Here is a 25,348-nt window from a genome sequence, read left to right as displayed (position 1 = left end):
CCGCCCTGGGCACCGCACCCAAACCGACAGACCATGCACGCAACCTGGGCTTCATCCTGGACTCCTCCCTCTCCATGACCAGACAAGTCAACAACGTCTCCTCGGCGTGCTTCAACATCCTACGCATGCTACGGAAGATCTTCTGGTGGATCCCCACCGAGACCAGGAAGACCGTCACCCAGGCCCTCGTCACTAGCCGACTGGACTACGGCAACGCCCTCTACGCCGGTACCACCGCCAAGCTCCAGAAGAGACTCCAGCGGATCCAGAACGCCTCAGCCAGACTCATCCTCGACACCCCACGAACCAGCCACATCTCCGGACATCTGAGAGACCTACACTGGCTCCCCGTCAACAAAAGAATCACCTTCCGCCTCCTCACCCACGCACACAAAGCCCTACACGACCAAGGCCCGAGCTACCTCAACAGCCGAATCAACTTCTAAGCTCCCAAACGCCACCTCCGTTCAGCCAACCACGCCCTCGCCGCGGTCCCCCGCATCTGAAGAGCGACTACAGGAGGAAGGTCCTTCTCCTACCTGGCCGCCAAGACCTGGAACTCCCTCCCGACCGACCTGCGCCTGACCCAAGACCACCTCTCCTTCAGGAAGAAGCAGAAGACCTGGCTGTTCGAGCAGTAGCGGCACCCCCCCCCCCCCCTACCCCCCAGCGCCTTGAGACCCTACGGGTATGTAGTGCGCTCTAGAAATGTCTTTGATTGATTGATAGTGTGAGTGCATGGTGATCAGTGTGAGCCCATTGTGATTGCTGTGAGTGCAGAGTGATCACTGTGAGTGGAGGGTAAGTGGGTGAATGGTGTGAGTGCATTGGGGTGAGTGTGAGTGCAGGGTGAGTGTGAAAGTGAAGGGCGAGAATGCGGAGTGAGTGGTCTGAATGCAGGGTGCATTCCCACATTTGAAGTAACTCAGCATGTTATTGACGGCAGCGTAGGGTTTCAAATGTGTTAAACTATTGATATTATGGCAGTAACCAGGGATGAGGGTGGAGGAAATAAATAATGTGCTGAATGATCCCTCAACAAACTTCCAGTCTTATGATTACGGGTGCCAGCTAATTATTTTGATGTCACAGATGGTATAAAAATAAGCAGTCACCTAAAGCTGTATTTTCAGCACTTGTCTGTGCATACTTTGCACAGAAAATATAAATAGAAATAACTTTTAATTGTTTTCTAGAGCTGCATGAATGATCCATGACTGATAATAAAAGGGAACAAAGAATGAAAAGTCACATTACAAATGAATCAACAAAAAGAAGGGGGGACCGAGAGCTCGTTAACATTACAAATGAACACATACTTCTTATTTATAACCATATTTAGCAAGTTACAAGCTGTTTAAACAACACATGGCTAGCTTGCATTTTGCGCGCCTTCCTGTGAATTTTAAAAGAAACTTTCAGTGACGTTTTAAGGATTTTGGGTCCTGTGGGCCAAATGTATTTTTGGGGCCCCAGTTCGGACCAGCTTTGATTTTATGATCTAGTCTCAGCTCTTTCATTCCTTCTTTGGTCAAATACTAAATGTGTGTACATCGGATATTCAGGGATAGTGATGTGTGTTTTCAGTATGTAATACAACAGCAGGTTGCTAATATTACTGTAAATAATCTGTCACACCCTTCTATTTCTCATATGTGAGGTCATGTATTGATCTAAAATAAACTTTTTATATGGATGTCACTTGACGCATAAACACATTTTGTCTGCAAAATGTCTGCAATAGACTTTTACACATTAAAAATGAATGATTGAAAAAGGCTATTTACAACATTGTGTTTTAAAATCATTCAAGGTCATGAGGGCAAGACTGTAGAATAGAGCTGGCTCTTTCAAAGACCCCTCCCCCACCCCCAACTCACACCCCCTTTGAAAGGCTGGGTCCCTGCTTTAGAGCCCACTTTGCCAGTGCCTTAAACTTCCCTAGAAACCTTGTCTCTGTTCTGGGAAGAGCCATAGCTGCCAAGGTTTTAGATTGCTATGTGCGACATTTCCATAATTTCAGTGGAATTATGAGTGACATTCAACAACTATGAGTGACTCTTTCTTGTGAGCAAAATAAAAGCACTAAAACATCTTCGAACTGCTCTAGATCACTAAAATGGAAACTTAAGATACAGATACCAATGAGACATCCGTTCAGGGCACCAACATCACATGGCAGCAGTCAGAAACGTAATATTAATAGTGCTGAATGTTTGCAAAGGGCTGCAGAGTGTGCATGGGGATGCTAGTCTATAGGATTAGGGCTGCAGAGTGTGCATGGGGATGCTTGTCTATAGGATTAGGGCTGCAGAGTGTGCATGGGGATGCTTGTCTATAGGATTAGGGCTGCAGAGTGTGCATGGGGATGCTTATCTATAGGATTAGGGCTGCAGAGTGTGCATGGGGATTCTTGTCTATAGGATTAAACTGTGCAGACAGCTGTCGGTTACCGCGTCTACCCTTGACTCGAGGCCTGGGGCCTAATAGCTAACTCTCAGCTTCGATTCCCCTCCTGCTTATGACACTCGATACCTATCAGTTAAAAGAGGAGTGTTAACAGCAGACCTACCCTGTGCTTCAGGCGAGTTCTACCTTTGCGGGTCTCAGTAATGTATCAACACAGCCAGTAGGGCTGGATCGGGGTCCGTACCTGACCTGGCTGTATTTTCGGTTTCCTGCTCTTATTGTTCTGTAAAATGAAAGGAGGCCAAACAAAACCGTGTCTTCCCTCTTCTTCCTCTGGATACACGGATTGGCCTCTTTTCATTTTACCGAAACAATCAGAGGAGGAAACCGAAAATACTGCCAGGTCAGTTTCATTATATTGCTTCGTCTTCAGTCTCTGTGGTCCTGGGATAATTAATGACGAAACTCGAGATGATCGGGAGCGAACTCTCCCAGGAGGGGGTTAATTCACAGAGCTAACAGCTTCAGGTGCAGTGGGAGGCCAGGGGTCCCCTCTGCTAAAACTGAAAGAGTGTCTGTTTGTTTGCTTTTGGTTTTAGCAGAGGAGACTCCTTGCCTCCCAATGCAGCTGAAGCTGTCAGCTCTGCGAATTAACCCCCTCCTGGGAGCGTTAACAGGAAAAAAGAACAGCACCTCCTGCCCCATCGATCTCCCCTCCCTCCCCCTTCCACATACAAGAAGACTTGCACAGGGAACAAAGGTCGGATTGAAGTGGAGTGCGCGCCCCCCCTGGGAAGGTGTTGCGCCCCCCCAAGGGGGCGCGCCCCACAGATTGAAGAACATTGTCCTAGTGAGTAGAGGACCTGGAGCGTCTGTAAACAGAGCTCCTGTGGTTCTAGAGTCTGGCAGTACCGCTCCAGTAGGGAGGGTACAGGAGTCCAGCCTGAGGAGTGATTGGGGGATGAGTTCCCCAGTGGAAGAACCAGTGGGTCAGGGACTACCCAGTTGGGCGAGGTTGCCATGTAGTGACCATGGTGACTCCACTTCTGTTCTGGGGGATCTTCGCGCACTGTCAGGATGACAGGGGACGGGAGATCTGCGCCAGACAGACAGTCACACAACATATGTGTCATTTGTAGCCTCAGGGGGATGGTGTGTAAATCCCCAGAAGTCCTGGAGGGCCAGGCAATTATTCCACCAAATGTTCTAGACCAAAGGTTGGAAGGCCAGGTTCAGGATCCGCCTGACCTGGAGGGAAGGACGACTGTAATCAGTATCCTGACCGGCTCTTCTTCCAGAGGTACCGCCCCAGTTGGTAGGGAGCAGGAATCTGGAATGGGGGTGCAGAGGGTGGGAGAGCCCACCTCTGACCCCGGTGCAACCGGAGGGGTTAAACCCTGGGTTGGAATGGCGTTCTAGGTGTACCCCTCGCCGGAGGAGGAGGAACCCTAGGAGAAGAGGTAGGGGGAGGAGAGCCTTCCCTGAGACTCCTGGTCCGCCTGAGGTTGTAGATCCTAGGCTGGAGAAGCAATGGCAGTCTAGTCCTGTCCTGCAGACAGGAAGAGTGGAAAATGGCTACTATGTGGCAGGGGTTCCTACCCCTCACTCCGTGAATAGGCAAGGACCAGAGGCACCTGGGTGGCCCAGGGCCTGGTCCTGGCCGCCGACAGCTATGGAGTACCAGTGGGGTAGCCCAGTTGGTCCAGACAGTGGTGTTAGAAGGAACCCCATGGGTTTACTGTGGCGTAAGACAGAAAGATGTCCCTGCAGTTGCGGGCCCGCGTCTGTGTTCTTTCGCCCCAAGCAGGGAAGCCCATCACGTGGTGATTGGTCTACCCTGCGTTTTGGCTGGAAGGGGGTTGAGTTGGACTTGGCCCTTCTGGCAGGTTCACCCCTAAACTTTTTGCTTTTTTAATGTGAATTGGTGGTAGTGATTTTTGGTTTCTGCGCAATTTCACTGTGTCCCAGTGGAAAGTGTGTGCGCACTGAGTGCGTGGAGTAAGGTTGACCTGCCCTCCCATAGGAATGCATGGGGAATGTCTGTGTCCCTGGTAGTTCCTGATGCATGAGTTGTGCAGGCTCGAGTTTGGTATGTGCGGACTCGTGTGACTGAATGCTGCGCAATGATGTGTACGGCGTGAATGTGTCTAGTGTGGAAGTGCCACTTCTAGACATGGGTGCAGTGAGTGTGCTGGCACGTGATTGGCTGGAGCTGGCTGGTGAGCCTGGCTCTAGGAGTCTGGATGGGTCTGCCCCGATGGTAAGTGGTGAGATTAGCATGCTGATGTGAGGGAGGGGTGCCCTTGGGTCCTGAATAGGGCTGGGCTTTCCCCACACAATGCTGGCTCCGCCCCCCCTGTGGTGCGCCCAATGTTGCTAGCCCTGTCAGTGAATAGAGTGAGGGGCTGAGCACAACAAGAGTGCTCACAAACCAGCTGCAACTAGTTTTTTCCCTCAACCTGAGCAAAGACAAAGGAATGCTGGATATAAAAAAGGGGCTGTGTCCCCACACAGGCTGTTCTCTTCCAGGATCCTATCTGAGGGGGGCTGCTGCTGCTGCTGGGCGTCAGGAGGATCGCCACTTGGACTGCCTCCCTGCCTGGAGGCCCAGTGAGCTGGCTCTGGGCCCAGCCTTGCCCCCCTGCCTACCTGAAGGACTATTGCTGACTTTTGGGCCCCTAGCACCTGGGAGCACTTTATTTTGGCCCCTAACGCTTGAGAGCGCTTTATTTTGCTTCTAGCACTTGAGAGCGCTTTATTTTGCTCCTAGTGCTTGGGGAGCGCTATATGGTCCAGGCAGGTGCCCACCCTGCATTTTGCGCTGCCAGGGACCTTGCCGTTATTTTATTATTTAATTATCCCGGGAGCCTACGCCGAATATTGCCCGAGAAAAGTCACCGCCGCGGGCCCGGGGAACCTCTTGGAGGCGCTGTGCCCGCCTCCCCCCCCCCTAGGGCCGCGCTGCCATTGGCTCCACCGCAACCCGGAAGTGAAGGGTAGGCGTCCGGTACACCCTCGTGGGGCTCCCGTGCTCGGGGAGAGCCCTGCCTGCTGCCAGGGGTGCGCCGCCACAACGGAGGAGGACGGGAGCCCACCCCGCCTCCACAGGACCTAGAGTGTTGCCGGCTCCACACCGCAGTAGAGAAGAAGGAGGCTGCATCCTGACCGGGGCTCCCGATGACGAGGGAGAGCCCCGGACCGCCTGCTGGAGAGGCAGGATTGAGAGGGAGCCTTGGAGGCTCCAAGGAGACCGCGACATAGGAGAGCCCCGAGAAGCAGGAGCTCTCCGGCCCCAGCCGCCACGAGACCCGGTGAGTGGCTGCAAAGGAGAGGGGGCGTTGGGGCACATTGCCGGTGCACGCCCCTCCCCTCCCCCCCCAGTGCGGGGGCATTTTTATCGATTTCGAGCCTGCCAAGGCTCCACGATCCTGGGGCATTTGTTGTTTGAGCCCTGAGAGGCTCCAAAGGAGGTCTATTTCTTTTATCTAGAGCCCACGAGGCTCGACGGGGCAGTTCTGTGAATCAGGGCCCATGAGCCCACGAGGCTCAGCGGGCATTTTCCATTCAAGCCTAGAGAGGCTCCAATGACGGGGCAAGTTGGTCTCAGAGCCCACAAGGCTCACTCGGGCACTTTTGTTGTAGAGCCCACGAGAGGCTTGAGCGGGCATTTGCGATATCGAGTCCCCAGGAGGGGGGACTCCCACCTTTAGGGACACTGGTGGGTTGGTGAGCCCACAGGAGAGCCAGGAGGCACGCTGGGGCCAGGCTTGAGTTCCCAGCTGCCCAGCACTTAGTGGGCAGCTGCCACATTTAGGCTTGTTCTTGGCTGCCTGCAGCCTGCCCTGACATTGGGACACAGGGCAACCCCAACAAGGCCAGTTGGCCTAGAGACAGTCATAGGTGGTGACTTATGTGAGTTCTGCGCAATTGTTCTTACACCGTTGAATGTATGTTTTTATGCATCATGTGTTTTCCTGTGCTGCACCTCTGAATGTGTTTTGATGCATCATGTGCCTTGTGCCTTGTTCTTACACCTCTGAATGTATGTGTATGCATCATGTGTTTTCCTTCCCTACACCTCTGAATGTTGTGATGCATCATGTGTAATGTGTTCTTGCCTATACCCCTAAATGTATGGTGAAACTTAGGTGGTTGTTCTTGCTAGAACAGGTGTTGCTAGTGAGGTCCAGGTTCCCTGCGTAATATTCTCCTAAGGTGGTTAGGGTTGCGTAGGTGGTACTTACCTGTTACCAGTAATTACTGGTTGTGTGCTCTATTTTCTATTTTGTGCTACAGTGATTTATATTCTATGTTCTAAGTGCTAGTTCTAAAAGTGACTATTCCTGACAGTGGTCCATGTGGCCCTGTCTTGTACATATCCCCTGTAAATTCTGCCCGTGCCTGTTGGCACATTGTAAAGTGTGTGTTTTTATCTAATGTGTTTTGGGTATAATACAAAGGCTATTTTTATATATAACCTTGTGTGGAGTTTCCTTTGTGGTGGGCCTTGAGTGTTGTTGCTGGTTGCACGCGCAAACACTTAACCTACATAGCCTCCAAGATTAGCCTTGCTGCTCGCATCACGTTACCTAGAGGGTGAGCAGGGGTTATCTTGGTGTGTAACTCCCTTGCCCTGACTTAGAGTGGTGGTCTCTGACTGACTTTGGCGCGAGCCTTGGCCAGCCAGAGATCCCATTTCTAACAAGAACAAGTTACTTACCTTCGGTAATGATGTATCTGTTAGAGACACGTTAGTTATAGTTTCCTTACCTTAGAATTATCCCCAGGCGTCAGACTAGATCTGGTGAATTTACTTCTTGCAGTACTCCTACATGTCGGTCGACTCCGCGTCCATCGTCGTGGTCACCAAGGATTACATTGCGGTGCCTAATTAAGATGCCGTCCCCGCGCGCTGACGTCAGTTCTTTCTTTTTCCCCACCATCCTAGTGCAGATCCGGATATGGCTACCAGTTTAGTTACTGAAGAGATTACAATGTTAGGAGAATGGTAAAGAACCTAAATGCGACAAGGGGATCACTAGGCGGCCATATGTTTTGATATTTAAGGGGGAGATTGCAAGGAAAATTCAAAGATCCCACGAAAATTAAAAAATCGAGATATTGTTGAAGAGGTACCACCCCCACCATCAACTTACAACTCCAAATGACAATGCCTACCACAGAAATAAAGCATCGCTTTTAGAAGTCCTAGGAATCTGCATGAAAAGTCTTACCTCCATCAGTAAGATTATGAAATATAGGCCCATTTTTGTTAATCTGAGAACAACAGAAATATAAATGTGCCGAGACACAAAGCATCAACAGGGGGACACCACATGATGGAGAAGAATATATGTACGCCAAATCGGACTGTTGATGTTATCGGTCTTGCAAATACGAAATAAAGTGTTTGGGAAGGGTGTATTGTTGGAATTGACACATGACCAAAGTACTGGAAAAGATAGAAAACCAGGAGTGGACAGGTTTACTAATTGGTATCTAGAGATGGGTTTCAAGTAAGCAAGGTCACTGTTACAGCACCCCTACAATTGGCATCTATGGTCCCTTGGCAGTACTCATATTTTGAGGCAGAGCCTACATACCCTTGTCACCCAGCACCATACACCTGCATCCCGCTTACAGCTCTCTAGTTTCCCACCTGGATTAAGTAAACTCAGCAATAATCATCAATTTTGTGTTCTGCCCTGAGAAGATCAGAGGTGAGGATAAACCGCTGCCTATAGTACACAACACATATTTACTTCTACTCACACATCAGAAAAAAACTGCCTACACTGCTGTAGCTCAGGTCACTGATGTTGGAAACCAGTCATCTGCTAGTATAACTGCCTGGTGGTTGAACAACTACCTAATGTCTTGGGGAGGGAAAGGTTCAGAACCAAACTAGGCCTCACCAAGAAAACCCATTTACAGAGAAATGAAGACAGACTACCTGGATTGGCTCTAGGTGCAAATTGAACTCCCCAGTCCCACAATACCACAAGGGCAATCCAGAATACCTCGCCTACAGTAGGGAGCTCCTTGCAGTCAACACAAATGCCATTTAACAGGAACTAACAGCTTCCTTAGAAATTGGCTGTCACTGCTTCAGTCATTCTGTGAGTAGGGGCATCTATCTTTACTTGCCCCTTTGTCTGTCTGGATGCCAATCTCATACTGCAGATCCAGATGCTGGAAGAGAGTATGTGAAGGCCTGGACCACCTTCAGATTGTGGTGGGTTGATTACAAGTGCACCTTCATTCGATAAGAAAACCGTAATATGTTAGCTTCTCCCACACAGCAGTGGCTGTCCATACAGTCATGGAGTCTGGCCTACATTCATTGCTGGCCATTAGATATCTCCTTCCGCTCACCAGGGATGACCCAGTGAATACACTTCAACCATAGTGGAAAAGGCTATCTCTAGACCACAGAATCTACAAAAGTACTGCACCAAGCGTTATTTGCAGGGATACTTTTATTCTTACTCTATCTAGCAGAATCCTGCCTACAGCTCACTCTTTTCAACCTGTAATTTGCAGCCTGCTAATTGTATCATCTTTGGCCCCCAGCTGTCATCTCTCATTGGGCTTGGACAGAGGTTGCCTCACCGTCACCACTAACAGGTTACTTTATTGTTGTTGCAATTGCAGGAGTCTCAAACCCCGCAAGAGGACACCATTGCCTTCATCAAGGATAACCACTGCACCTCAACAGGCCTAGACATTTGGGTAGGGGACAGGGTAAATTGGACTCTGCAATGACTGAGTCAATAGTAATTGTGTGTTTGTGTACTCCTATCTTTCTTCCTAATTTGGGTTTCTAATTTAGGTTCCTTGATTTTTAATGTTGGTAGGAGCCTGGTTTCAGAGTGTGAAAAGTATGGTATAATTGACAGTACTGCGGTGAACTCTGCCAGGCAGGTGGAACCCCCAGTTCATCTTTCATCATACTGCTCCACAGGTCTCGATTCCCTAAGTGCAGCACATGCACTACATCTACATACAATACAGATCAGAAACAACATGCATAAACTCCTCTAGAAGCATTTATCGTCATTCCTATTTACTCCTTAACTCGAGTCATTCCGAAACCTCACTCATCACCTACAATGAGCCAACACTGCATTTCACTCACCTGCTTCACTAGTGCTCAAAACCATGCTGCCCCTTACAGGTTGTACCTGGGTATATTTTAACATTTCTGGTTCCTCTGCTGTCACCCTGGACGATTGAAGATGGTGGCAAAAAAAACGTGCCTGAACCACAATCAAAATAGTACTTCACAAACAGTATGGAATAACAAAACATTATCTTATAGTAAGACAAGTTAAGATTTTTTGGCCAGTTTGTTCATAAACTAAACATGATTTATTTTAGCTGCAAAAGTAAAACTCAGACAAATGCATTTACTTTCTTCATAAGTTGAGCACTAGAAGTGCCTTGCTAAAAAGGTGCATTCAATGTCAAAGAAAATATACACTGCATCACAGACATCTAAATGTATATTGAAACAATAAGACAATGTGTTGTTTAACATTTAAACTCACAGAGATTGTTCTCAATATGAAAGTGTTTGCTCGCACCAGAAGAGACAGGAAAGTATGACATGATTGCCTAGTGGTATATACGACAACACTGCATAGTTTATACAATATGCTGAGATTAGAAATAGATTACCAGATTCGTATACTATTTACTAACTGGCTGTAAAAAGCCTAACATTCATTTGAAGACTTATCAGTGTGTATTCTAGATTACCTTTATACAGTGCAAGAAAATTAAATAGACGTTTTTGGGACAACACTTACAATGTGCTCAAACAAACCTGGTAGCAGGAAACATTTATTACATACATGTTTCGTTCATAATAAAACGGTATGTCTTAAAACAATAAATATTATAGTCAAAATAATTTAATATTATGTAAAATACAGTGTGAATATAGTATTACAGTACCAAATGTTTTTGAACAGAAAAGACAACAAAAAAAAAACAGGAATGACGCGTCGACTACTATTTTCGTACATGTGCATTTTGCTCTTTGTCTCAATATAGTAATCACTGGTAATCTTTAGCTGCACAACATATGTCAGATACATTTATGGACATAAAATGCCTGTGAAATTTTAAGTTAAATCATGCATCCATAAAGTGGCATGGCCTGGAAGATGGATCGCATCAAAAAAGATGTGCTGATCCGTCCTATGGTTTGTGTCATATTACACAAAGCACGAATCAAAGTAGGTTTCTTTACTTTTTATTACAATACAGTACATGCATACCCATCCAGTGAATGCCATGAAATGTTCTATCCAGTAAAGTAGCTTTAAAAAGTCATCCTCTAGACACGTTATTTCTGCATTTTAATTAATAAATAGTGCATCGGTAGTCACGCTAAAGGCAGCCCTGGTGGTCTTCAGAAAAGCATCACTTTGGGTCTATAATTTTGGGTAAACATTTACATACTCTATAGGAGTTCAAAGCTGCCAGATGAAATGTTAAACGCATTGGGTAAAACTCTCATTTTCAGTGTGCCATCTGCTCCACAGGAAAAAATCCGATTGCCTAGTTCTATTTCGATCTGCATGACACCAGCTCCAGTATTCCTAAAGATGGACTGCTTGGCATGTTCATGTTTAAAGGAATGCATTAAACCATGAGTTGTCAATTTCCACACCTGTGAGAAAAATAAGTGCAAAGATGACTATGGGCCTGCAGATTGTTTTTATTAACATCAGCATTAAGTGATGTTTAATATTGAAAAGAAACCGACTAGAAGGTTCTTAATCTTTGATAACATTATTCACGCAACACATCATTCTGAAATGACTTTTTTTGTAATTATTAATTTGATAGTTGGAATAATAACCGTAAACCATTTTCACTAACATACCTTTATGTTACCTTCAGCTGAACCTGTCGCAAAATAGTCTTCAGAGGGCTCTAATGCGAGAGCCTTTATTGCTGAATCGTGGGCTTGAAAAGTGTGTAGAAGTTGCCTCTGCCTAATATCAAATATGCAGATACGACCTTTTCTTCCTGCGGTGATTATGAGCTGCTGCTTCGGTGCATACTTAAGCAGAGTGGCACCATGATCATGACAAGTGAAGGCTTTGAAAGAAAAAACAATCCGTATCAATAAACTCATACAAGCTTTGGAACACACATTTAACTGACATTTTTTTCGTACAATAAACTACGAAATGCAGCACACTATGTAAATTATGCTAACTGCATGGACATACCACCATTCATGGTTTTACTCGCTAAATCATACAAAGGCTCAAACCATCAAAAATGTTCTATACATAACACTGGTGCATGTTCACTATTTCTTGTACAGTTTTTCGGAATCCTTCCTATATTATTTGATTTTTTTTGTTCAATTTCTATGCAGCACATGTTTTTTGTTGTTACGATCTTTAAATCCACCTACTGCTCCATTAATTTTCAAATACATATATATATTAATATCTATATCTATAGATATTACCGACTGGCGGTCGCCAGTAGGTAGTTATATTCAGGACCTATTTTCCATAGGAAATCCGCAACATTCTGTTTGGAATAACTTTGGCGCCGGTTGACGAATCTTCGCGGAATTTCAAAACTGGTGGTGCGCTCTGGTCCGCTCCTATCCTGACAGTCCCGAGGTGATTCTCCAGGCGCGGGCTGAGAAAAAAGGGGGGTCTCAAAACGTGTTTTCCCCATGCAATTTTCCATAGGAACCTTTCATTGCAGCTACAGCCCGAACTGCTGAACGGAATTACACCAAATTTGGCAGAAAGGTAGACCTTGGTTCAGAGTTGTGCCTTTTTGATTAATGGTGTAAAGCTGTTCAGTAGTTTTTTAGATATTAAAGGAAAACAATACATATATATCTGGGCGGAGCCTAACCACACATCTCATCGTGAGATCTTATTAGCTGTCAGCACTTCATCCAAGAAGTGATGGCAGCCATCTTGGAACCAATATACATGATAGCACCTCATTAAAAAGCATTGCAGTTAATAGAAGGTTTTAAAGACTTTAGGTAAATTATAAAACATTTTTGGATGGTACCATGTGAAAAGCCTTCCGCTGAGATATCATGAATCATGTTTGAGAGAAAACTATTTTCTCATGCTTTTCCCACAGAGATCTGGAAGGTGATCTATAAGCCAAACTGAGAGCATATTTTCTGTAAATTCACATTATTTTTTTCAGTCATGTGAAAATAATATTTGACATTCTCAGTAAGAAATGAACATCCAACAAGGGCAGAGACTGTCAGTTGATTCCTTTGTGTTCTACTGCAGCTTCCCAGAGTGCTCTAAAGAACAACTAGATCGCTAACAGTCCTACTTATGACAAACATATGGCACACCTGAAGCCATCTTGATTGGAATAAAGTAGTAACTCTTAAAACCTTTAATTTAAAAAGGAACAAAATGAAGGGGTTCATTTTGCCATAAAAAGTAGGAATAGTGCTGCAGAAAGAAAAAATAGGGCACATTTTGAGTGACTTCTCAAATCCTTTTTTATTTCATTAAAATATTCTGACATGCAGACTGAAACATGAACTTTCAATACCAGCAGCAGACTTCCCTGGTGAGCAGTTGCTTTACTACAGTGATCTAATAAGCAACTAGGGTGCTAACATTCTGAATTTATGGCAAATGTGTGTCACATCTGAATTCCTTCTTGATTGAACCAAAGTAAACAAGCATTGAAAATGCAATAGGCTGCGCCCTCGTTTAAGTTAAAGCAATTCTGTTTGTAATTAGGTTGCTTTTTAGCTTTGCTTTTATTAGTGTTTTTCAAACTTTCATGTACATAACATACATATGTATGCATATATGTATATGTTTGCATGCATTTATATCTGTGTTTATATAGATATGCAGATTATATATATGTTTACATATGTATGTATGTATATATATATACGCACATACATATATATAAATGCATATGGATATATATATGCATATAAATATGGAGTTATGCTGGACTCAGATCTTTCTATGAAGATGCAGGTTCATTCAGTGGCTGGTATGTGCTTTAGGGTTTTAAAAATGATGAGGGATTTTCTCCCACTGCTGCCTCTGTCTCAAAGAAAGACAGTGGTTCAAGCCTTAATAATGTCAAGGCTGGACTATGCTAATGTGCTTTACTTGGGTATTCGCAAGTATTTACTGAGCCGTCTTCAGGTTGTTCAAAATTCCGTCGCTAGAGCAATCTCCATGGCTGGGTCGAGAACACACATGACTAACCTTCTGAAATCACTACATTGGTTGCCAATAAAAAACAGAGTTGATTTCAAGTCTCTTGTGTTGGCCTTTAAGGCTCTTCATAATAGCGGGGCTCAGTATATTAGAAAAAGAATTATGCCCTATTTTCCAGCCAGGACCTTGAGGTCATCAACCCAACATTTGTTGTTGGTGCCAAAATATTGTCTGGCCAGGAAGGGTGGCCGCTCCTTTCAGGTGGTAGTGAGTAGTCTATGGAACTCGCTGCCTCTATCCTTGAGACAAGAATCTGAGCTCTTGAGCTTTGGCCGCCAACTTAGGACCTGGCTGTTCCATCAATAGTGAGAATTGTGTATGACTAAGAGTAAACTGGGTCCCTTTATTTCAGGGTCTTCTTCTCTCCTTTTCTTTAGCGCCGGGACACTCCATGGAGTAGCTATGCACTTGTATAAATACCCCATAACATTAACTTGAACATATATGTGCACGTGTGGAGAGAGGTAGAGGTGTAGAGGTAGAGAGTAGTAGCGAGTAGTCTAGCTGCTCAAAAACTACAAATACTCTTGATGGCCACGACGCGCAGCGGATGCGAAAATCTGAGCTAACAGAGCGGCCTCGACCTCAGCAAAGTAAGCACCTATTTAGGGGTATCATCTCCCCCTGACGGCGCTAAAACGCTTTTAAAACTGTTATCATTGTACCGAAATAGTTTTTAATAACAGCAAGATCTTTTACTTGCATAAATTAACTGTATACACTGTACCTGAAATACAAAGCATAGCTAACTTTCTTACCGATAATAGCGTTAGTTCCCTGGTCCACCACAGATTCTTCCTGTTGAGTGGAGGGAACGTGCAACGTCATACCGGAAGTACCAAGTAACACCTACTCCAGGTTAACAGTCTAGCTGCTCAAAAACTACAAATACTCTTGATGGCCATGACGAGCAGCGGACGCGAAAATCGGAGCTAACAGAGCTGCCTCGACCTCAGCAAACTAAGCACCTATTTAGGGGTATCATCTCCCCCTGACGGCGCTAAAACGCTTTTAAAACTGTTATCATTGTACCGAAAAAGTTTTTAATAACAGCGCGATCTTTTACTTTCATAAATAACTGTATACACTGTACCTTAAATACAAAGCAAAGCTAACTTTCTTACCGGTAGTAGCGTTAGTTCCCCAGGCCACCACGGGTTCTTCCCGTTGAGTGGAGGGAACGTGCAACGTCATACCGGAAGTACCAAGTAACACCTACTCCAGGTTAGCAGTCTAGCTGCTCAGAAACTACAAATACTCTTGATGGCCACTACCCGCAGCAGACGCGCGCAGCGGGCGCGCCTAAGGCAAGCCCGTCTGCGCCCGTCTTCGCCTGGCCCGGGTCTAGGGCTAGAAACCCTGTCTCTGCTCAAACTCACCCGAACAATCCGCCCGCAGTGACATCAAGCGCAACGTCCCATACTAAAAGGACTGTTTATTCAGCCAACCAACTTAAGAGCCTTCGTCCACCCCCACATTCACAATGTTCAAAAATTATACCACCGGAAAAAGACAAAACTTGCAACAACTGTGACTTCAAACTCACTTCCAAACAAAAAGTCTCAACCCACGCACCAAACCCCGATCCACTGACTACAGATAAAAACTCCTTTTCCTTCATCAGCATAAATTGCCGCTCTCTACCAAAGCACAAGTTACTACTTGTGTAATGATATATCTGTAAGAGACATTAGTTAGTGATAGATTCCTTACCTTAGAATATCCCCAGGCATCAGACTGGATCCGGAAAATTTTGTGTAGCAATACCCCTGCTCGCCGGCAGGCGTCGTCCGCGGCTCCGCGTCCGTCGTCGGCGTCGTTAGCTCCGGAATGATGTCGGAGTACTTAGACGCCGCCCATGCGCGCTGACGTCAGTTCTGATACACAGCTTTTCCGCGCCAGATACGCAGAGCCGTGATAGACGGTGGAGCCTCTCTTCCTCTTTCGAGGGATGCAGAGGCAGACAGAAGGTGGGCAACGTAATGGACTGCCCGATGTGGAAGGCCGTGACAACCTTGGGCAGGAACGAAGGTCTCGTCCGCAACACAACCTTGTCCGGATGAACAGAGAGGAAAGGAGGTGTAGAAGAAAGAGCCTGGAGCTCACTCACTCACCTGGCATAGGTGATGGCAACCAGGAAAGCAGTCTTCAAGGTACGAAGACGGAGAGGACAGTTGTGGAGCGGCTCAAAGGGAGCACACATTAGGTAGGTAAGTACAAGATTCAAGTCCCACTGGGGCATCACGAAAGGAACAAGAGGGAACATGTGTGTGTGATGCCCTTCAAAAATCTATTTACAATCGGGGACTTGAACAAGGAAGGCTGATCAGGGAGCCTTAATAAGGCGGAAAGGGCAGAAAGGTAGCCCTTGATAGTGCCGAGAGCAGAACCCTGCTGGGCAAGAGAAAGAAGGAAGAGAAGAACCTCCGAAAGGGGTGCAGAGAGTGGATCCACAGCCTTTGCTGTGCACCATTCCACAAATCTGTTCCACCTGCAGGCGTAAACCGACTTTGTGGAGGGACGCCTGGCTGCCAGAATGACATTACAGACTTCGGGAGGCAAGTCAAATGGCCTCAACTGTCGCCGCTCAATCTCCAAGCTTGTAGGTGGAGACTGGACAGGTTCGGGTGGAGGACCGTCCCCTTCTGCTGCGACAGAAGGTCCTCCCGAAGAGGCAGACGAATCGGGGGATCGACTGACATGCTGAGTAGCTCGGGATACCAGTATCTTTGTGCCCAGTCCGGAGCCACAAGGATAACCTGGGCCCGGTTGTGCCTAATCTTCTTCAGCACTCTGGGCAGAAGTGGTATAGGCAGAAAGGCGTATAATAGACCACAACTCCACTCGCGACGAAAAGCGTCTCCGAGCGAGTGCTGCCTTGGAAACTCCAACGCGCAGAACTGATGACATTGCACGTTCTCTTCTGTGGCGAATAGATCTAACCAAGGCTCTCCCCACAGCTGAAAGAGGCCTTGTTCAGACGCTATTCGTGATCCATCATGCACCGACGGCTGAGTTTGTCCGCCCTGGTGTTCAGAGAGCCTGCCAGGTGTTGAACCACCAGGGTCACGCCCTGATGTTCCAGCCATTGCCAGAGGCGCAGAGCCTCCTGGCATAGGGTCCACGACCCCACCCGCCCTGTTTGTTGCAGTACCACATGGCGGTGGTGTTGTCCGTGAACACCTGCACTACACTCCCCTGGACAGAGGAGAGGAATACCTTCAGTGCAAGTCGGATCGCCCGCAGATCCAGAAGGTTGATGTGGAGCTGGGACTCCGCCGGAGACCAGGGACATCTGATCTCCGCCTCTCCCATGTTGCCTCCCCAACCCAGGAGGGACGCGTCCGTCACAACTATGTGCTCAGGGTGGGGTAGGGGGATGGATCTGCCACTTACCCAATCGCAGTCCTTAAGCCACCACTACAGCTGTTTTGCAGTGCCCTCCGGGATCAAGCCATGGTCGGACAAGTTGCCCTGATGCTGGGCCCACTGAAACTTCAGGTCCCACTCAAGAGCCCGCATCTGCCACCGGGCATGATGCAGCAGAAGGATGCAGGAGGCTATCAGCCCCAGAAGCCACAGCGTCAACCTGACCGAGACCCGGGATAAAGGCTGACAGATCGGAATCAGAGCCTGAATATCCCATACCCCGATGTTCGGGTGGATAAACCCGAAACTGCGCCGAGTCTAGAACCGCTCCGATGAAGAGGAGCTTCTGAGAGGGACACTGGTGTGACTTCGGCACGTTGATGGAGAACCCCAGCAGATGCAGGAGATCGGCCGTATTCTGGAGGTGGCTGACGACTGTCTGGGGCGAGCCCACCTTCAACAACCAGTTGTCGAGGTAGGGAAAGACTGAAACCCCTAACCTGCGCAGATGGGCTGAGACCACCGCCATCACTTTGGTGAACACCCGTGGGGCACTGGTAAGTCCAAAGGGGAGCACGGTAAATTGAAAGTGCTCGTGGCCTACCGTGAACCTGAGGTAAAGCCGGTGGGCCGGCAGGACGGGGATGTGAAAATAGGCGTCCTGCAAGTCCAACGCTACCATACAGTCTCCTGAGTCCAGGGCAGCTAAGACCTGAGCCAGAGTCAGCATCTTGAACTTCACCTTCCGGAGGAAGTCGTTAACGTTCCGTAGGTCCAAGATAGGGCGTAGGCCCCCTTTGCCCTTCTTGTGTACCAGAAAGTAGTGGGAGTAACAACCATACCCTACTTCTGGCCCAGGAACGCGCTCGATGGCCCCCTTGGCCAAGAGGGCCGTGACTTTCTCTTGCAGAAGTTGCAAGTGATCCCCTGACTCGCGGTGGAATTGCAGTGGCATGGCTGGAGGGGTCGCCTCGAAGGGGAGGGAGTAGCCCCTTCGGACGATTTGCAGCACCCACCTGTCCAATGTGACGGTGCGCCAGTGGAAGAGGTGATGGAGAACCCTGCCCCCCACTGGCGTCACATGGGCCTGAAAGCACGGACTAGGAGGGTTTTGAGGCAGGTGCTGCGGGTGAAGGTGTGGACTGGGGTGCCGTTGTCCCCGACCGCCGCCACAGCGGTTTCCACGGCCGCCCCGCGCTGTTGGACATTCTGCCGGGCGTGGCTGGCAGCACGTGTGGGGGCGCCCCTTCCTTGGCCACGAAAGGAGCAAAAGGCACCCGTTTGCTGGCGAAGGACCGAGAGGCCCAAGGACTTGGCCGTAGCCCTGGAGTCCATAAATCGTTCAAGCGCATGGTCTGCCTTATCGCCAAAATGGCGACGGCCATCAAACGGCATGTCCATGAGTGTATTCTGGACATTGGCCGAAAAGTTGGCGGACCTCAACCAGGTGTGGTGACGAATCGCCACCGTAGTTGCCATCGCTCTGCCCAGTGAATCGGTGGTATCCAGCCCACATTGGATGGAAAAACGTGCTGCATCTCGACCCTCCGCAAGGGCTTGGGTGAGTTTAGCCCTGACCTCCGCCGGGCATTGTGGCAGCACGTCCGCGACTGTGTCCCACAGAGAGTGGGTGTAGCGGCCCAAGAGGCATGCGGTGTTGGAAGACCGCAGTCCTAAACTCAAAGAGGAGAATACCTTCGTACCATATTGCTCGTACTTATTGGATTCCCGATCGGGCGGAGCCGTCGGGAATGCGGTCTGGGAGTTGGAGGCCTGCTTAACCAGGCTCTTGGGGGTGGGATGGGTGGACAGGAAACAAGGGTCGCCCAGGGCCAGGCGGTGGCGTCTGGCCACGTTCCTATCTACAGGCGGACATGTAGCGGTCCTGGACCAAGTGCCCAAAAGAACGTCAGTCAAGGCCTCATTAAACGGCAGCAGAGGCTCAGCCGAGCTTGACTGCGGTTTAAGGACCTCAATGAGGAGGTTAGTCCTCACGGCCGCGACGGGGAGCTCAAGGTCCAAGGTCTTGGCTGCCCGCGTCAGCACCACACTGTAGGTTGCCCCCTCCTCCGTAGCCACGGTAGGAGGTGAGACAAAACCAGTGTCCGGCGAAGTGTCCAGACCACTGGCATTTCCAAGTTCACCTGTGCAGTCCTGCTGGGACTGACAATCATGTGTCAGAGGGTCCTCAAACCCCTCCCAATACTCCTCATCACCCATTTCCTGATAATCAGGGTTGTCAAAGGATGGGGCTGGTTCGTTGAAGTAGAACTCTCCTAGCGGTGTCGAGAGCGGTGCCGGAACCGGATCGAGGGAGGCATCGGGGTCGGCGGCGCCGGAGATGACACCCTAGGGTTCGGGGCCAGTGAGGTCCTTAGGTCAACCGGCGACGACCCGGATCCGGAAGCGGATCCAGCAGGGCCCTGCAGCGCCGGGCCCGAAGGCGTCGGCGGCGTCGAAGCACCCGCCGGCGTCGGGCCTAAGCACCCGACCCGCTGGGGCCCCCAGACGGGTCTGCTGGGCCCGAAGGCGCCGCGGAGCGAGCAACCTCATGGCCATGAGGAAGCGCTGGATCTCCTCCGGCGTCGCGTCCTGCCTAGGGACCGGAGGGTATGAAGCAGGCCACGATGCCCGCGACTCCGACTGAGCCGCGTGGGCGGTGTCACCCAAACCCCCGGCCGCAACACGCGAGCGTCAGGGGGGAGTCGGAAGAGCGATGATGTCTCTTCGACTTCTTGTGCTTACCTGACGACTTCGAGCCCGAAGACCAATGGTGACTCCGTCCCCGCGACCGGTCCCTCACCCTCAGTCCGGACTGGGACCTCTCGTGGCACAGGGCCGACTGCCGGAGCTCGAGCCGCTTGCGGGACCGCTCCCGCTTAGCTTTCGACGTCAGGGCTCGGCAGTTGGGCAGGCCTTGTTGTCGTGGTCGAAGCCGAGACAGTGAAGGCACTGGCAGTGAGGGTCAGTAACCGACATCAGTCGGTCGCTGTCCTCACAGGGTTTAAATCCAGGCATCCCTACCCGCACCGATCAGAGTCGAAGACTTTGAAAAATGATCAAAAAGAATCGAAAAAGTTAGTAAAAAAATGACTATGGGTACAACTTTTTTCCGGATCTGCGTTGCTGGCGCGGAAAAAAGAAGAACTGACGTCAGCGCCCGGAGGCGGCGTCTAAGTACTCCGACGACGTCATCATGGCGCCCACGACAGACGAGGAGCCGCGGACGACGCCTACCAACGCGCAAGGGTACTGCTACGCAAAAATTTCCGGATCCAGTCTGACGCCTGGGGATATTCTAAGGTAAGGAATCTAATACTAACCTGTTTTTTTCAAATAGGAGTGGTATTGGCTGAAAGGCATATAGGAGGTTGAGTTCCACTCGAGAATAAGAACATCTCCGAGCGAGAGCTGTCTTGGAATCTCCAGCGCACTATCATTGCGTGTTCTCAGCAGAGGCAAACAGATATAACCAAAGATCTCCCCACTGTTGAAAGAGACCTAGCGTCCCCTTGGGTTGGAGATGCCATTCCTGATCCGTAGGCATCAACGTCCTTCCACCCTGGCATTTAGAGAAACCGTCAGGTTTTAAACCACCAGGGATATGTCCTGCTGTTACAGCCACATCCAGAGACAAAGGGTCCACAACCCCACCCGTACTGTTTGTTGCAGTACCACATGGCGGTGAGATTGTGCGTGAACAGTTGAACCATTTTTCTCTTGATTGAAGAAAGAAAGGCTTTCAGTGCCAAGCAAATTGCTCAGAGCTCCAGCAAGTTGATGTGGAGACCAGATTTCATCTTCTCCCAGATGACTGCCCCAATCTAGGAGTGACACATCTGTCACTACTGTGTGGTCTGTTTGGGGAAGAGACACAGGTCTGACTCTTATCCAATCGCAGTTGGATGACCACCACTGCAGACCCTGTGCAGTTCTCTCAGAGATCTGGACCATGTAGGAGAGAGTCTCCTGATGCTGCGCCCACTGGAACTTCAAGTCACACTGAAGAGCCCGCATATGCCAACTTGCATATGTCACTAGCAGGATGCAGGAGGCCACGAGGACCAGCAGCCTCAGAGGCATTCTCACCGAAATCCAGGATAGAGGCTGAAACATCAGTATCACAGCCTGAATATCCTGGACTCACCATTCAGGAGGATAGGGCCAAAACTGCACTGTGTCCAGAGCAGCTCTGATGAAAGGGAGCGTCTGTGAGGGAGTCAGGTGTGACTTTGGCATGTTGATAGTGAATCTCAGGGAATGCAGGAGGTTTGTCCTAGTTTGGAGGTGGGAGACAGCCTCGGGTGAGCTCGCCTTCAACAGCCAATCATTGAGATAAGGGAAGACTGGCAACCCTGATCTGCGCAGATGAGCTGTGACCACGCCATCACCTTGGTAAATACCCAAGGGGCGCCGGTAAGGCCAAGGGGGGAAATAGTGAACTGAAAGTGCTCGTAGCCTACAGTAAACTGCAGGTAGCACCGATAAGCAAGCAGGTTGGGAATGGGAAACTAGGTGACCTGCAAGTCCAATGCTACAATCCAGAGTCCAGGGCAGACAAGACCTGAGCTAGAGTGAGCATCTTGAACTTTTCCTTTTTGAGAAAGTAGTTGAGGGCTCACAGATCTAAGATAGGGCATAAACCTTTTCCTTTTTTGGGACCACCAGAAAGTAGCAGGAATAACAGACACAGACTACTTCTGGCGCCGGGACACTCTATATGTGCTCTTGGCCAAGAGAATCATGACTTCCTCTTGAAGCAAAGTCAGGTGATCATCCATCAGCCGATTGTAAATTTGAGGGTTGGAGGGCGGGGAGGCCTCAAAGAGGAGGGAATAGCCCCTTCGGACTATCTGGAGAAACCACAAGTCTGAGGTGATGTTCTGCCAGTGATGTACGTGATGGAAGATCCTGCTACCAACTGACTGCCCGTGATCTTGAACGGCAGGACTAGGATAGTTTGCAGGCTGAAGTTGCATGGGGGGTGGTGGACTGACCAGACCTCTGTCTGCCCAACCTGAAGGACCCATGGCTATGCAGACGTTGTACAACTTCTGCGGTCTTGTGGCTGGGGTATGGCTGGCTCGTCTGAAAGCCCCTTACATAACATGAAAGGGGCCAAAGACACACGTGGACGTGTGGCCTCTGAGACGCTCAAGGACCTGTATGTAGCCCGTGAGTCCTCAAAGCGATCCAGCGCCATGTCTGCTTTGTCTCTGAAGAAAATAGCGCCATCAAAGGGCATGTCCATGAGAGAGGCCTGTACATCCCCGAAAAGCCAGAAGTCTTCAACCAGGTGTAGGGTCTGACTGTCGTAAATATTTAATTTACCGTCTTAATTTCTATGCAGGTAAGTACTTAATCAATAATAACTCAATCGGAAAGAAAGAAACAGAGTCCGTGGTGTTAGAGTTCTTAGGGGTTTTATTCCTTAAAAAGGAATCGTTCCGGAACTGGATATCAGGTTCCTGCAACCACAAAGGGTCCAGGAAGGGATAGAGCAATATTTTATTGACAATACATAGCTTATATACTTAATTTACACCATAGAAACCAATATAGGAGGCGTAACAGCTGAGAGAAGACAAGATAACAGCATCCACGTGTTACTAGTACGTAATCAGAAGGCGTGGACTAGGCGTGAACTAGAGGTGTGCGCTAGAAACGTCACAGGTAGGTGTCACATGGGGGTGGCACTAAACAGAAATGTTGCAATGTCAGCAGAAATCGGAGGCTTGGATGCGCGCGCAGCTGCATGACGTGTGATTGACGTGGAACTGGAGGGTGCAGGGGGCTTGACATTTACACTGACGGAAAGAGACAGAAGTCTGGCATGTCAGATCAGCTTGTACTTCTATCATATCTGATATCTGATGTTTGGGAACCATATTATCTGAACGGAAAAGGTCTCTGGGACAGAAGCTATTCTATACTGACTGTGAGTGCGTGTATAAGCGCCTAAGTGTCTGCATGAGAAGCGTGGGGCATGGGCCTTCCATGGGAGCATGGTAACAGAGGCTATGAATTACTTGCATGGAGACAGGCCGGCCCTTTGGCTCTGCAGCTGGGGAATGTTTACTTAAACTAGTAGGCAGGAATGCATTTTCGAGGAGCGGAACAGATAATTCGAAGGTTGTAGTCAGTCTTGGCAGGCAGCAGGCTGAGCTAAGCGCGGTGGGCCGCGCTGGAAGTAAGTCAAAGTTCACGGGTACAGAGACAGCCTGGGCTGAGGCTTTCAGAGTCAGAAGCCAGAAAAAGGCTCGATGGCAGAAATTCAGGGCCTACTTTGCCAGAGCTGAAAAACGTGTAAAGTACACCACAAAAAGACGTTGGCATAGCATACTTAGGAACGGACTATTCAACCCATTCAGGGTGGGTCTGAAAGAGGACATGTTAACGTTGGACGCAAATGTATTTGCGTCTTCATAGCTGGCACAGGAGGGAAGTTACATGCACTTTAAGCTGGTACATGGAGACGGTGGGGTACACGCTAGGGAACACAACTTGACCATAAAATTTATATTTCCTCATGACAGCCACAGTCAATAAAATCGCTCTGCCGACTGAGTTGGTCATGTTAAGAGCACAATGAATGGCAAACTTTGCAGACAAAGAAATTGGTTTCTCCAGGACAAATTCTACTTGGTCGGATTTACCAAGTGACCAATGCTAGCAATGTCAGGACAGATCAATCCATGGCAGTTTAAATCTCAGCTGGGGAGGGGCAACTGGCCATGAAAGGGTTAGGTTTCCTGAGACCTACCTGTGGACTGTCTGTGGGCAATAATTTAGAAACTTCAGCCTTGTCTGGAGTCGAGTTCAGGATACATGCATAGAGGGTGGGCGTATCAGCCATTGCCTTTGCAGTTACTAGGGCTGCGGCAAGAGAATAGACACAAATGGAGACCTAGATCCTGTGAGAAGTTGGCCCGATATGCAGCGTTCGCTATTCTAGCGACCACTATGTATCGTTCCAAACGACCCTTATGGTGATTGGTTGTAAGTCAACCTTAGACCAGCTATTCTAGTAGCGTGGAAACGAGCAGTCTTCGGGCTAAACTCTAGAGGGCGTGTTAAGCCAGCTGTAATACCTCACATACCCCTTGAACACCAAGTGAAAGGACACCACACAAGTGTTATGAAAATAAACAGTATATTTATTAGAATCACAACAGCCCTGTACTCTTTATGAGGACAGGGTACTAAGCACAGAACAAAAGCTCTTAGAAAATACTTCAAGTTCACAATTAAAACAAGTGCCCGAGGGCACGGAAAGTTTAGTGGTCTCGGGCGGACCCGATAAGGCAAGTCAGAAGCGAGGGACTCGGGACCCTAGAGTAAGGAGGCTATGCAGGCACCGAAATGCCGAAGTTACCTAGCCACGAGGGCTGCGGCTGCACAAGTCTTACAGGCGTCGGGGGTCTTCGCTGACGAGCCAGGAGCCGGAAGAAAAGGAGTTGCTGGCCGGCGACCAGTGATGAATAGTTCGTAGAGATCCAAGCCTGGATCAGTGATCGTTGATACCTGAAAGCAGAGGGGACCAAGTTCGTACTACTAGCCAGTAGTCAGAGGGTACCAGGAAGGCACCGGATGGCCGTCACCTCGACTAGGTGAGTGGGGGACGCTAGGCTCTGCAGTCTCACGGACCAGGAGGCGTTGTCGGCGACCAGGATGGAGGTGCGAGCTGTCCCACGAAGGTTGATGCTGTCGGCGTCGCTGGGCCCAGGATTGGGGCATCAAGCCTTGGCAGATTTCAGGGCCACGTGGTGGGCCTAAAATGGCGTCTTGTGTGGACCAGGAGGGTCCGGGGTGCTCCTCTCGAAAAAGGGAGCAAGGGCCGATCTGGAGCAACCAGACCAGCAGCGTTGGCTGTCGGATGTCGTCAAAGAAGGGCACAAGCCAGCGGCTAGTGACCAGACAACGTGTTGAGCAGCGAGCAGAAGGGCCCCACGCAGATTGTGGAGATGCTAGGAGACTGCACTTCGGTGCTGGAGCTACTCAGGGTCGGGCTTCTCGGACCCCAGAGCACTCGCCAGAGAATTGCTTCAATGGTCGTGCTGATTAAGAAAGCGTGCAGGTTTTGATGATGGCCGGTCCCTCGTGGTCTCGTCGCACCCACAGATCTCAGCTGAGCTGACGACGTGGGTAGAGGTCAGAGGTGCCAGGGAAGCCGGTTCTCGTCGAGCTGGGCCGTCGGATCCTTGAGGAAGGACTTGCAGCAAACCGCAGAGTTCTTAGATGGTGCCTGCGGATGCAGGGTGACTACTCCTTAGCCACAAGGGAGAAATCTTGAGAAGAGT

The 25,348-nt window shown here is 49.1% G+C and overlaps 1 protein-coding gene across 2 annotated transcripts in view; it reads right to left on the bottom strand.

Annotated features, from left to right (window-relative positions):
* Positions 1-9,753: 9,753 nt before the first annotated feature.
* The window catches only part of DMXL2 (Dmx like 2), a 2,078,996-nt gene continuing 2,063,401 nt past the window's right edge, over positions 9,754-25,348 (bottom strand). For both annotated transcript variants that reach the window (XM_086958287.1, XM_086958289.1), the window contains 2 exons: positions 11,306-11,523; positions 9,754-11,089 (listed from right to left, as the gene is read on the bottom strand). In XM_086958287.1, coding sequence (XP_086814413.1) covers positions 10,880-11,089; positions 11,306-11,523 — 428 coding nt within the window. In that variant the 3' untranslated portion in view covers positions 9,754-10,879. The remainder of the gene's footprint in view (positions 11,090-11,305; positions 11,524-25,348) is intronic.

Source organism: Lissotriton vulgaris, chromosome 2_1 (assembly GCF_964263255.1).
Source record: "Lissotriton vulgaris chromosome 2_1, aLisVul1.2, whole genome shotgun sequence".
NCBI classification, from domain to species: Eukaryota; Metazoa; Chordata; class Amphibia; order Caudata; family Salamandridae; genus Lissotriton; species Lissotriton vulgaris.
Note: the sequence above shows the minus strand (reverse complement) of the source record. Positions and strands in the feature narration are given on the sequence as shown.